This window comes from Apodemus sylvaticus, chromosome 10 (assembly GCF_947179515.1).
Source record: "Apodemus sylvaticus chromosome 10, mApoSyl1.1, whole genome shotgun sequence".
NCBI classification, from domain to species: Eukaryota; Metazoa; Chordata; class Mammalia; order Rodentia; family Muridae; genus Apodemus; species Apodemus sylvaticus.
The window spans coordinates 102030149-102044402 of record NC_067481.1 but is presented as its reverse complement, the minus strand read 5'-3'; the positions used below and the strand labels follow the sequence as shown (position 1 = coordinate 102044402).

At 43.4% G+C, this 14254-nt stretch overlaps 1 protein-coding gene across 7 annotated transcripts in view; it reads right to left on the bottom strand.

Annotated features, from left to right (window-relative positions):
* Rbfox1 (RNA binding fox-1 homolog 1) overlaps positions 1-14254 on the bottom strand; it is a 368464-nt gene that overhangs the window by 136532 nt on the left and 217678 nt on the right. For 2 of the 7 annotated variants that reach the window (XM_052195052.1, XM_052195053.1), the window contains exon 2: positions 11365-11370. The exons of the other annotated variants lie outside the window; for them this stretch is intronic. In XM_052195052.1, the coding sequence (XP_052051012.1) occupies positions 11365-11370 (6 nt within the window). The remainder of the gene's footprint in view (positions 1-11364; positions 11371-14254) is intronic. 7 annotated transcript variants of the gene reach the window in all.

The following is a 14254-nucleotide window of genomic DNA, read 5'->3' as shown; positions in this document are numbered from 1 at the left end:
TCCCACTCATGTGGTCTTCCAGTAGTTGTTTACCCCATTCACACCTTTAGTGAGAGAAAAGAAGTAGTGAGATCCGAGCATTAAGCATGATGCTAAGTGATTCTGAATGAACCATTTACCCTCTCTATATCTTTAGTCCTTCCAATGAAGGCCTATTGAAGTTAGAAATTGAAGCCACATCCAGTGAAAAGGCTCGAGGAATGTCAGTACCTGCCCCTTGACATCAAAGTGAAATGAGAGAAATTTTGCTTTAGAACATGTTTGGGGAGTTTCAGGGTGCTTCTGCATCTGTAGTCAATAGTTTCTATTTTAATGGGATTTGTGATCATGTAGGAGGCCAACGACATGGCAGTGTGTCTGGCATTTACTAGGTTTTCTAAGAAGCAGGCATAAATCCAGGCCTACCCCATGCCCATCCCTCACTGTGTCATGTTGAGACATAATATATTCTTCACATGACTGTACGACAAGTCAAGACCCAAAGACTCAAGGTTTGGGATCAGTTGGACAACAGGAAACCCTTGGTAGGTGGTTCCAGGTCACCTTAAGCAAAATATTGAGGTTTGGGTCTACACAGAAAACAAGTTTTTCCACAGTTGGTAATTTGTGAATGGACTGACCTGGGCTGAATCAGATTTTTTATGGGCACAGCTAGTCCAACACTTGTGTCACCTGGAAAAGCTGACTGAAATAGCAGACCCCTAGTCTCTACCCTTGAGTTATGCATACATAATCCATGAGTCCAAAAGAATGCTTTTAAATGATGATCCTAGGACTAGGGATGCACATCAGTTGGTACAGTGCTCATCTTGATGCATAAAGACCTGGATTCCATCTCCTGCATGACATAAATATGATTTGGTGATATAGACCTATTAACCCTGAAATGGGGATGTGGAAACAGGCAGAGCAATATCAAAAGTCATTCTTAGCTACATTGCAAGGTAAAAGCCAGCTTGGGCTAAATGATGCCCTGTATCTAAAAACTAAAAATAATAAAAATATTACAAAGACAACTTGAGTGGTATGCATCTATATTTTAAAAACCATTTCCATATACTCTAGACCAGTAAAAATGGGATTTTTATTTGTCTGTACTTGTAAATATATTGTGATTGGGTCCTCTGGTTTATAGCCACTTGCCTAAGCACCAGTAAGTTTACCCCTTGTACTGGCTACTTTTCACATCTCTATTGCCAAAATATTGACAAGAAGCAACTTCAAGAAGAAAACATTTATTCTGGCTCGCAATTTGAGTGCACAATCCTTCATGGTGGGACAAATACAGAGGCAGAAAACACCATTGCGGCAGGATCATGGGTCCAGACACAGACAGTCACATAAAGGTCGTGAATAGCCAAACTCACCATATTACAGTTCTCTTACAATATTTCAGTAATTACTACCTGAGATTGCAATCCTGGACCATCAGGCGAAACTTACATTTCTCTTTGCTTCCTACTTGGCACACATTCTACACAATGCCCTAAGCTATTCAGGTAGTTGAAGCAGGAACATACCACGTTCAAGACCACCTTGGAATACAAAAGGAATTCAAAGCTGGTGGAACCACTAGGGCCCTGCCTGCCCTGACATAAAAATAAAATACAAAGGTCTGCTAAGATGGCTCAGCAGGGAAGCCTGGTGAGCTGAGCTTTATCCTTAGATCCTACATAAGGCAGGAGGGGGGCACTGCATACAGCAACTAACTCTGTGTGCACTGGGAAGAGACCACTGCACACAGCTCCTAACTCTGTGTGCACTGGGAAGAGACCACTGCACACAGCTCCTAACTCTGTGTGCACTGGGAAGAGATCACTGCATGCAGCTCCTAACTCTGTGTGCACTGGGAAGAGACCACTGCACACAGCTCCTAACTGTGCACATGAATGAGGTGGCAGGAAGAAGGACACCAGTGAGGCGTTAGCTTTTCTCAGAGTCCTGCTACCATCCCTGAGGACCATTATGTTAAGCGATGCGACATCTCATTCCAATTTAAAGGAAAGAAACAAGCTTGGAAGAGGCTCACAAAGCTAGGAAGGAGGAGAGTGGGTTCTACAGTTAAGGGTACAGTTAATGGGCTATTCATGCCTCCCTAATATCAGCATTCTAATGAGGAAACTATTTGGAGGAGCTGATAGGGCTTGCAAACAGACCCAGGCAGGAGAAATTCAAGGCCAAAGTTTCTGTTGCATAAACTGTGAAAAACTGCCAGTGCTCCTGAGTTGCCTGGGATACTGAAGGGAAGAAGAAACCCCATACCTTAATCTTGACGAGCTACACTATTCTGACTAAAATTATTCGTGACCTGCTACAGCTTTAATGAAAAGAGGAAAGAGTGTGAGGCTAGTATATAGGACATCATAATGAATATGGAATCCAGAGGTCCGGGGCTGTTTAATTTGACTGGGGACCTGTGCGACCTTGGGCAAAGCTCAAGCCTTATCTTTGAGACATCAATGGTGGCAATAAAGTTTTCATTTGGGGACTACAGTGACAGCTCAGTACTTAATCTGCCTGCCTTCATTTGTAAAGATGCAAGTTGGAAATCTAAAAATCTATGTTTGTGAAACAAACAAGCAAACAACAACAAAATAAAGATGCAAATTCCATATGTATATTTATGATGATGGTGCTGATGGATCCCTGGGACTTGCTGCAGACACACTAGCCAAGGCAATGAGCTCCAGGCCTGTGAGAGGGACTGTCTCTAAAGTAAAACAAAACAAACAGACAGACAAAAAACCACACCCCAAAACCAAGGTGGATGCCATTGAGAAATTGCAACCAACATTGATTCTGGCTCCCAAATGCATACATATAAAAGCACACACATACAGACCCCCACACATGTGTACTTACATTCACACACCCACAAACAGACAGAGAAGGTGAATACTTAATATTTTAGGTTACTGTGGCACTGCCACAAAAAAATCTACCTTACTTAAGTATTTGCAGAATAATCCAGCCACCGAAGCAACCAAGTGTCATAATTACCCTACAATTTGGAATTTAGTATTTAGCCTGTACATATATCTATCTATCAAGTATGCGCTAGGTTCAATTCTAGGTTCTAAAAATGCATCTTAGAACAGAACATTAAAAGATCCTTGTCTTAAGGAACTGGAAATCTAGGTAATTCCTGCCCTGTTGACTGAGATGCTTGTACACTGTGGACCAGGTAGTAGCCAAAGGAAGAAAACAAGGAGTGTTGACTGGGCTTTAAATTTGCACTGGAAATCTCTGGAGAAGAGGACATTTATAATGAAAGTTCAATCAAGTCACATGAACAGCATATGCCAAAGACCTGGGGTCAGAATATGCCAAGAAAAGAGGCAGACATGTAGAGAGAATAGGAAATAGGATTTGGCATGGGGCCAGAGGTACAAAATTGGAACAGAACCGGGTCATGTTGCAGGAATTTGGGTCTTTAAAACTTTATTTTTCACTGATGAAAATGGTTTTAGGTTTATGAAAGAGTTGCAAAGAAATTTCCCTCTCACGCGCGTGTGTGTGTGTGTGTGTGTGTGTGTGTGTGTATGCACATGTATACATTTAGAGTTATCTTCAAAATGCTGTCCTCCTCCTTTGTGACAAAGTCTCTCACTAGCCTAGAACTTGTCAAGTAGGGCAGGCTGACTGGCTAGCTTGAGGCACATAGAATCTGTTGCTCTCTGCCTCCTCAGCACTGGGGCCACAAGCACACATCTGTATGTCCCTGCTTTTTGTGTGGCTCCTGGAATCAAGATCAGACTTTCACACTTATGCAACAAGCACCACTGCACTTGATCCTTCTCCAAAGTCTCAGAACACATGGTGCCCAGTTTCTGCTTAACACTGATGTTGCCCCCTAAGATAAACACTTACCAAAACAAACACTGTAAACTGGTTCTACTTCCATTAACCAATCGCCATGTTTATTCATATATCCTGAACTTGTGTCTTTACTTCCATCCCAGAATCCAACTTATGATCTCAGGTTGCAGTTCCAGGCCTCTGGTTTTAATTCTGATGGAAATGAGTCTCTAGAAAGCTTTTAGCAGAGGAAGAAGATAAAATGGCTTATGCCTTAGCAAGATGTCTGAATGTTTCCTTTCTGTGCTTGAATCTTCATTGTAAGCCAAAGCCTAGGAAGATTCCGGGAACTGTAATTGAGTAGGTTCCCACACATCCTCCTCCCACTCCCCACAGGAACAACAAATGCCTTTTACCAGAATTACACCAAGAGAAATGGTCAGAAACAATTATCAGGCATTTTGCAAACACTTGAGACTATGTAACTGCTAAATAACTAACAGTGCTTCATTTCCTTAGTGCTCAACTTGACTTTTATTACCAAGATGCTAATTGTCCCAACACCTTGGATTTATGTGACTCCTTCCTCCTAATAACCCAGTATTTTCAACTTCTATTTTCTTAATTGTTTGAACTAATGACCTCACCTTGGTAGAACATAGAAGTAATATGGCAAAAATTACATGCTGGTTGTCAAGCATTTGGGAGGAACAAAATCAGATTGTTCAATATCCGTGCATACGCATACACATACACACACATGCACTCACTCACTCACTCACACACACACACACACACACACCTACACACCCACACAGACACACATATATAAGGATAGAAATATATATATATATTTGAGAGAGAGAGAGAGAGAGAGAGAGAGAGAGAGAGAGAGAGAGAGAGAGAGAGAGAGAGATCATTCCCATTATGGATTGGTTAAGTTGCAGGTGATAGTTGCCTGGTGGGAAAAAGCAAAAGTGCCAGGTCATTTCTCTAGACCTTCCATGTGTTGATGCCTAACTGTTCACATGATATGGGAAGTTTCTTTGACTTTCCTCTGACTCTTCTTGGTTCTACATTAAAAATCATACTAGGAAAGTTAAGACAATCTGCTAATTATCCCATTGGTCCACCAAAACTGAGAGCTCTGAGACAACAAAATCTTGTTATTTTTTCTGCATTTGTTTTTTAAAAATGACTTATCTAGGTTGCCCACACTGCCTCCCAAGTAGTTGGGACTACAGAGCAGCAGCATCACTCCAGTTTCTTCTCTTCATTATCCATGGTGTTTAGCACATAGCTGATCACTCACTCAGAACATCTGAGCATATCTGAGCTGCCAGCGAGCACCTAGCACCTAGCACCTAGCCTAGACCCAGCTGAGGTTGGACATCACCACCTACCTGAAGTCTCATATGTTCTTGACACCAGAGCCAGATTTCCTGACTCACAGTGTTGTCAGGACTGGGCTAGGATCACCTTCACAAGTCAGCCAATTCTATCTTCCTGAAGAACATCCAGGAAGCTGGGGATTATTGCGTAGCTCTAGCTTGGTGATATGAGGCAGTGTTTTCTGCAATGAATGCTTTCCCCACCATTTCCACAATAATTAGACTTAGTCATCTGAGCCACGTGTCCTTCATATAGACCTACCTTGTCTGGTAAAGGACACATCAGGGTGGAGAAGGGCCTCTGCCTCATAGTCCTAAAAACGTTGTGTAGTACAGCTAATTGATCTTGAAAGATTTTGTGTACTCTCGAAAAGCACATACTCTGTGAAAGTTAAAAGAATCAAACAAGAGTGGGACAGAAGGGAAATGAAGGGAAGAGAAGGAGCTCTGAAGGGGCAGAGAAGAAGGAAGAAGGGGCAGACCAGGGGAAGGGAGGGAGGAAATACAGAAGGAGAGAGGAAGCAGAGGCCAGGAGAAAGAAGATGGGGAGGTGAGTTAGGAGAGAATAAAGAAGGCCGTGGTAAGAGAGGGAAATGGCAAGCAGAAGGGATGGAGTGGAGAGGGGAAACTGGAAAGGAAGCCCACTGTCTGTTCCTTCTGGAACTTGTTTAGCCAGAGACTATATGAGAACAGGCTGGGGTGTGACAAACAGGCAGCCCACGACTAAGTAGGTCTTGCAGATGCCCAAGATGTAGTCCACACAAGGTCATGGACTGTGGCTCTTGTCTTTGCTTCTGCAGCTCAGTTTAAGAGTCCAGTTGGGACTTGGCTCAGATTTTATCATAAAAATGTATCACTGTGGATGAACCTTGACCCACTGATGGCTGGGGCCATCAAACCTTACAGCTATCCCAGCAGGCTCAGCTCTTCAGCTTCGGGGACAGTTTGGGCTCCAAGGAACTCTTTTGGGAGGAAAAAAACGAATCATCTCTAGTCTTGACCTTCTGAAGCTGAAGTCCTCTCCCCTGTGGGAATGCCAAGGATCCTAAAGTTATGTAAGGAGCTGTAGGGACAGCCAAGGGCCTCACAGGCAGAGAAGTGCTTCTGGGAAGAGGTAAAATTCCACTATGGAAGAGAAAGATACAGACTCAGAACAAGTACAGACTCAGAGGTGTCTGGGAACAATTACAAAGATTTGGATACAGAGCAGGACGGTTTCAGTTGCAGGCATGTGGAGAGCTCTTTCACAGTGCAGATGATGAGTAAGGACTGTTCTTTGCAACGATGGTGATCTCCACAAAACGTAACCTGTCCAACAGCTAGAAACATCTTGGCAATATGGAAAAAGTCTGAAGGTCTACGAAAATGGCGCAGGCAGTAAGGTGCTTGCTGTGGAAACATGAGAATCTGAATTCCATCCCCAGAACCTAAATTTAAAAAAAACCTGGGCATGGGACAGTGCATTTGTAATCTCAGTGTTGGGGCTCAGAATGGGGACTCAGGTAGTCCCAAACTAGAATGCTTAGTGAGCTTCAGGCCAATGAGAGGCTCTGTCTCACAAAAACAACAGTGGTTGGCACCCAAGAAATAACACAAATATCCAGGCATATGCACACACATATATTTATCACCCCCCCCCAATATATAAGGTACCTTTGCTGTAAACTGCATCACCATATCTTTCTTCAATTCATCAATAAGATGTCAGTGAATACAGATTTGGAAGGCCCTGCTTTCCAGGTCCCTGTGAAGCAGCTCAATCATTACAGCATTGAGCTCCACCGAGCCCCAGCACTCCAGTGCAGGATGCTTTTTTGTTCCTTCTAGGATCTCTCATATTCTCAAATGTCTCCAATCAGGTCCCGTCCTCTCTTCCACACAAGCTCCTGTTTCTGCCTTAACCTGTGTCCTGTGCCTTGGAAATGATATCTGTGCACTGTGAACACAACTGTTCTGTCTCCTGTATTTCTCCTCTTGGCACATATAATGCTTCAATGTCTGAAAAGCCTTTCTTGCATATGCCTGGATACTTATATGTTTATGTGTGTAGTAGCACATATGTTTATGTGCATTTGGAGACTGAAGGTAAATATATAAGGTATCTTCTTCAGCCAATATCTGTTTCATTTGTTGAGAAAGGGTCTCTTACTAAACCAGGACATCACTGATTTATTAAGATTGCCTGACCTGTGAGCCGCAGGGAACATCCCGTCTCTGCCTCCCAAGCACTAGGATTCCAGGCACAACCAATATTTTAAGCAGATACTTAGTTTCTGACCTCAGGTATTCATACTTTCTGTGCACTTTACTGACTGCACCTTCTCAACATTGCCCAATAAGCACCGTTGAATGTTGTGTAAGACAGGAATCTAAATCCAGTGCTTGTAGCTCCATCATAGATAAAAATGGAAATCCTGTAAGCTTGTTGGAGCTGGAGTGAATCACAGTCACTGTACTTAATGAGAATGTTAAAATTTCGAGCAATGTCTGAAAACTGTATTCTAGAAATTTCTAAGCCTTTTGACTTCTATTAGGTTAGATTTAAGAATCAGAATCCTGAGCACTGTTTGTTACCATGAAAAGCATCATTTAATTAGGACTAATATAAGAGGCTCTGTAGAGTGATAATTTAATAATTCGGCCGTTTTATTTGTACAGTGCCTCCAGGCTCCTTGTTAAAAATGTAGGAGACATCCAAAGGGACAACGTGGCGGGGTTGCCACACATGCGTGAAGTGCTCTCAGATCATAGGGTCTGCCTCTGGGCCTTGGGAACACCATCCTTGAAGAAGGCATTTACATTGTAACCCAATCTCACTTGGACATGGGAATCCCTGAAATGGCCAGCTTACCCTGGCTAGGGGACCATCCATAGCTCATGAGAGAAAGCTCTAGAGAAAGGCATGCCTGCCCCTCAGGAACTCTCCAGTAGCTTCCAGTTAGTTGCACTTTGTATCAAATCTTAGCAATCTAGGCCTCACCTTGTAATTGAAATACACCATTTTTTGATTCAGCCTCGGAAGTGCACATCTGCCGTCACAGTTGTTCCCAAGTATGGGCTGTTAGGTTAATGGGTGTCTATTTTCTTACATATATGCCTGTGTGTTTCTGAGGCCACTTGTGTATGGAGGGCTGAAGGAAATCCTGATTGTTGGCCCTTATTTGTCACCTTGTAGGAATCTTGTTTGCCACTGCATATACTGGGCGGGCATCTCTGGTAGCTTCTGGGGATTTTCCTGTCACTACCTTCCCTCTCACTTTAGGAGTACAGGGATCAGAGATGTAGGCTACCATGAGACTCTGGGGATCTCAAGTCCTCACAGTTATACAGCAAGTATTTTTCTCCACCAAGCATTCTCCCTGTCCCCAACCTGTGACAATTTGAGGGGCTATATTCACCCCTCAAGCATTGCTAGAGTATTTTCATCTCCTAGATCAAAGTCCTTGCATCTTGGGTTCATTTACTCTGGAGCCCTACTTCTTCCCCAGCTTTCCAAACCTGATCTTCCTCTTAGTTATCAGTGAACAGTAATGCCCTCTCTGAATCCAGCCCCCTCACATTCAGCCCTCTTTGACCACCAGACAGGCTAGCATCTGACAATATCATTTTAACCCCTTGGCATAAAAGCTCTGTGATGGTGGATCCTCCTTGGGTTTGTTCAATAACCAGAACATGAATGGTGAATACCAGTTCCAAATTCATCCATGAAGTAGATTCCTGACTTATAGGTGGCACCAAGGTGACACTGGCCTTAAAATCACATCTCGGTTCTTCTCTAGGCTTCATTAGACCAGCTGATGACTGGAGACAGAAGTGCACGGGATTGAACGGCAGGTGGAGGAAACTAGTTTGACCAGTGTCATCTCCATCTCCGCTGATGGAGCAGAGGCAGGAAAAGAAAGCACCTAAGAAGACAATTCTGTCTGCACTCCTTCAGCGTTCTGCTCACCAGAACTGCGTCCACCATTTCCTTGTATCTCTCGTTCTGGCCTGAGATGCGATGACAGTCAAGAGTGTGCCGAGTAGGGTAGGGTGTTTATGACTGCATTCCTCTGCTGAGTGCCTAATTTAGTTTTGCATGTGTGTGTGGCTGAGTGTGTGTGTGTGTGTGTGTGTGTGTTTGCTTGCGGTATGGTTGTGTGTAGACTACACATCAACTTCAGGTATCACCATGCCTCAGGAAATGCCTGCATGCTTATTTTTACTTTTTCTTTCTTTCTTTTCTTGCAAAGTAGGCTAGAGTGACTGACTTCAGTCCCCATAGATCCTCCTGTTCCCTTTCTTCTCTCTCAGTTCTGGGATACCGCCCTGTTACACTCTACCTAACTTTTCTTCTTAATAGAGAGAATTTCTAGGATTTGAACCAAGCCCTCACACTTGCACAGCAGTTGCCTTACGGAACCATCTCCCTAGCCTAATGGTGCTAAAATTGAATGTTTAAAAACCTAATAACTATAGGATCTGTGTAAAGACACCTAGAGTCTGTTTTAGAACATTTCCCAGGTGGAGAGAAGCACGTGCTCATGGTGTATGTATGATGTCTGCTTCTGGGTTGTGGAGCTTTCTTTAAAAGAAAACTCAGACAGGCCTGGCACCAGATGCAGGTGAGTAAAATCTGTCCACAGTGCGGGGAGTTTTCATCACCAAGTGAGCATGCACCTGGAGTGTCACCGTTCTCTTTGTCCCCTAGATGGAAATACTACTCGGTGCTTAAAGATCCACACAGCCATTAATCACAGTTGCAAGTTTTGGAACTTCAAACCAGCTCATCCAAGAACAAATGTCAAGAATTACACCACCTGTTTCCACCCGAACACAAGAAGAAAAAGAAAAAAAAAACAGAAAGAAAGAAAAGAAAAGGAAATGGAAGAAGTCAGGTTCCTAAGATGCAAATTCCAAAACACGAAGTAACTCAGAAATCAAGTTTCTAAACACATTTGCCGTCTCCTGTCCTGCTACAGCTGCTTGTCCTGTCTCGAGTCTCTTTCCAGGCTGCTGCTGGCACTGCCAGCTCCAAGGCAGGTTCGCTTGCTTCAAATTCTTCTAGGAACAGGATGGTTTGCTTTGTTTTCTCTTCAGTCAGTTATGCTCTTAAGCATCCCTAAGCTTGCGAAAGGCTGCAAATAGAACCCTTAATCATGCTTTTTCCCTCCGCTCCCTTTTCTCTTCTCCCTTATTTCTTCCCTTCTTTCTCTGATCTCCCTCCTCTTTTCTCCACCTTCTTCCCCCCTCTTCCTCCTTCCTCATCTTCCCACTAATCCTCCCTGTCCTCTTTGTCTCCCTCCTCCCTCTTTTTGTCATTTAATGAAAGGTAAGGTGCTCACTTAATAAATTGCATTTGCAAAGACCACACTGCCAACAGACACAATTATGCACTTGTTGACTTAGTGACCACTCCAGAACCGAGTGTGTAAGCCATCACACGTCACCGTGGAAGGCTCCAATGCATCATTATGATCTAGCAGGTAGGCTGCTGCATTTTACAGCACTGCACACTACATTAACCTTTGGTACCACTGATATTTATGACCTTATTAGAAAGTATTTATCAAGCTGAAAGCCAATATGGAGCCCATGTTTTAGGCAGGACTGTTTAGAGGCCATTAGCACTTCTTTCTTTGGGCATTTTAAATCTCTCTGAGATAATGCCTGGTTGGGATGTAAGGGGAGAGCCCAGGCAGAGCATGGAAGTGAGTGAGAGCTTAAGTTTTTCCAGAGGCTGAGGTTAATCTGACTACCAAAGTTTTATCGGACTACCAAAAGATTTTTTTTTAATGTGCATTTTTTACTCTTTGACCCCTTCGTTCTGCTTCTGGGCCTTTTCTTGCAGAAAAAAATCATGGAATTGTTCAGAGATCCAAGCAAATGGCACTGGGCATCAAGATCTTGCTACAGTGAGAAATGAGAAGCAACCTAAGTGCCAAACTATAAGGACTTTGGGAAGTAGAGTATCTCCACTTAACACAATAGTAACAACAAAGCATCAAGTGAGCAGGAGAGGGTAAGGGGAAAAGAGATGGAGATTTAAGGGGAGCTGGGAAGATGGCTCAGTCAGTAAGTGTTAGCAGGAGCCAGAGAAGCTGAATTTAAATTCCCAGAACACACCCAAGAAAACAAGCAGATCTCTGCACTGGGAGGGGGAGACAGGAGGATCCCATGGGCTCTGGCCAGCCACTGGAACCTAACATATTGGGTGAGCTTCAGGTTCAATAAGGGACCTCATCTCAAAAAGTGAAGACAAGAGTGATGGAGAAAAAAAACACATGTCCAGCTTACATGGATATGCCTTTGTGCACACATGGCACATGCACACACATACACACACACACACACACACATCACTGACAAAATAATTTCAAAGGATATTACTGTTATTATTCTCTGTGTGTAATAGGTTTAACTCACCATGTAACCAAGGTTGACCTTAAACTCTCTCCTGAGCCTTTTGCCTCCATTAGTGGAGTGCTCTGATGAAAGGGGAAGTATATCAGCGCACCCAGTTATGCAGTGCTGGGGACTGCACCCCACGCTAGGCAAGCACTCTACTAGGTGAGCTTTGTCTTAAGCTCCATATACATTTTTAATTTTATTATTATTATTTTCTAAATTCTTTGTTTACATTCCCAATGCTTTCCCCTTTCCCGGTTCCCCCCTCTCCATATGTTCCATAAACCTTCTCTCCACCCATTCTCCAATCACCTCCCTCCTTTTTCTCTGTCCTGGTACTCCCCTATAATGCTGGATCCGGTCTTTCCAGGAACAGGGCTCTCTCCTTACTTCTTCATGGGAGTCATTTGATATGCTACTTATGTCTTGGATATTCAGAACTTCTGGGCTAATTAATATCCACTTATCAGTGATTGCATTCCATATGTATTCTTTTGTGATTGGGTTACCTCACTTAGGATGATATTTTCTAGCTCCAACCATTTGCCTAAAAATTTCATGAATTCATAGTTTCTAATTGCTGAGTAGTATTCCATTGTGTAAATATACCACATTTTCTGTATCCATTCCTCCATTGAGGGACATCTGGGTTCTTTCCAGCTTCTGGCTATTGTAAATAGGGCTGCTATGAACATAGTGGAGTATATGTCCTTATTGCATGCCGGGGAATCCTCTGGGTATATACCCAAGAGTGGTGTAGCAGGGTCCTCTGGAAGTATGAAATCGCAGAAGAATATATTTGAATTCAAGAAACATTTGAATTCTTCTTTGTCTTGAAAAAATGTATTGCAGAATCTACAGATTAAAATCCCCAGACAATGAACTGATGCAATGACTACAGTTGCCATCAGTGCTTACCTGGGGTCTGTACCTTTCCTTTACTGAGGATTAGTCATTTACATCATTAGAATGTTCTATGGGACTGGATCTGTCTCTTGATCCACTGATCCTTGATGCTTATTATAGGACCAATAACCAATGGGTTGAAGGGTCACAGATCCAGATGAGGATTGTGTCCATTGTTTATAATACTTCTGAATGATCCAAACATATCTTGCATCTGATTTCTCACCAGAGCCTCCAGGAATTCTTTTCAGGGTCAGTACCATCCAGCATGCCAGGCTGTTTTCCACAGGTGTTAGTCTCCAGGTACATAGCCTAAAACTCCAAGCACCCAGGTGATGTGCTGATGGCCACAGGGTTAAGACAGCTGAGCAGTGATCATTCCCCAGCTCCAAATCATCATTATTTTTCTCTCAGTTGCTTACGTTTTCTGCAAGGAACAGCCAGTGTGAACAAGATGGCCATACATCCTTGGAGATTCCATAGAGGTCAATGTGTCATTCAGGGCAATTGGCTTTACTCTAAATTCACTGGGTTGGAGGCTGGCATTAGCTGTGGCCGAGCCAGGACTCAAGAGAAAAGACTATTGTAGGACCCTGGGCCCATGAACCAGAACAACCCTGTCTGAGGCCTATTAACACGGCTGGCAGCTTGTGGAGGCTGCAGGGAGCAGAGGGCGGCTGCTGCTGGAGTTTTGATGTCTCCCAGAATTATCGACTAATGTGCGTCTGTTGGACAGGGAGAGATCAAAGCTTTCTGAAGAGAGCAAAGGCGGAGGCCTGGCCTCAAGCAGGGGGGCTGCAAATGATGCCCTCTCCCTACTCTTCATGGCCTGAGTCCTGCCTCTCACTGGTGGGCTTCCTGTCTCATAGGACAACTGCTGTTTCTAGAAAGGGAGGGTGGGGCTCTCACCTGTCAATCTCCATGGTAACATCCTTGAACTATGTCCACAGAAACATTCAAGTTCACCTTGGCTCTCAGAAGGGCCCTAGAAAAAATATGAACCCTGCCTGGAATGGTAATTATAATAGCTTTTGTTTTGTATGTCTGCTTTTGGTCCAACATTGTTTGATACATTTTTAATATCTTACCCTGCTTGATCCTCAGCACAGCTCGTTCCGTCCTTCCTTTCCTTCCCCACCAATTTTTAGTATCCTTCCTTCTTCCCTCTGTTCCTCCCTCCATTCCTACTTTTTAATTCCTTTCTTCTTTCCCTCCCCTTATCTCTCCCTGTCCTCTTGCCTTATTTCTATTTCTATTTATATCAGTATCTTTTTGCTAAGTGTGAACAACGAATCAGGGACACAGTGGCCATTAACAAGACACAACATGGCTCTGATACCCTCCGATGGGTGACCAGCAGGAATGAGTAACCAAACTAATAAACAGGATTATTGCAAATTACAGCAGGAGCAAAGAAAAACAAATACAAGAAAACAAAACAAAAAAACTCTGACCGTATCATTTTCGTACAGTGCCCATAAAAATGATAGACTTAGTGTCTGAGCAATGAGAAAGCCAGGGGAGTGAGGACAGTGGTCCACCACTTGCATTACAGTGGTTGGTACTTGGGATGCAAAGTAAGACCCTGTCTCAAAAAAAAAAATCAAATCAAAACAAGACATAGTTTACATAGTTCCATGGATAGAAGTTAAACGCAGTGAGCTGGCTAAAGTGTGCTCACTTCCAAGATCCTAAGAAAGGGTCTCTGTGGGACCCTTCCAAGATGGCAGCTGTTGCTCACACATAGGTTTATCACACTACTCCCCACCTTT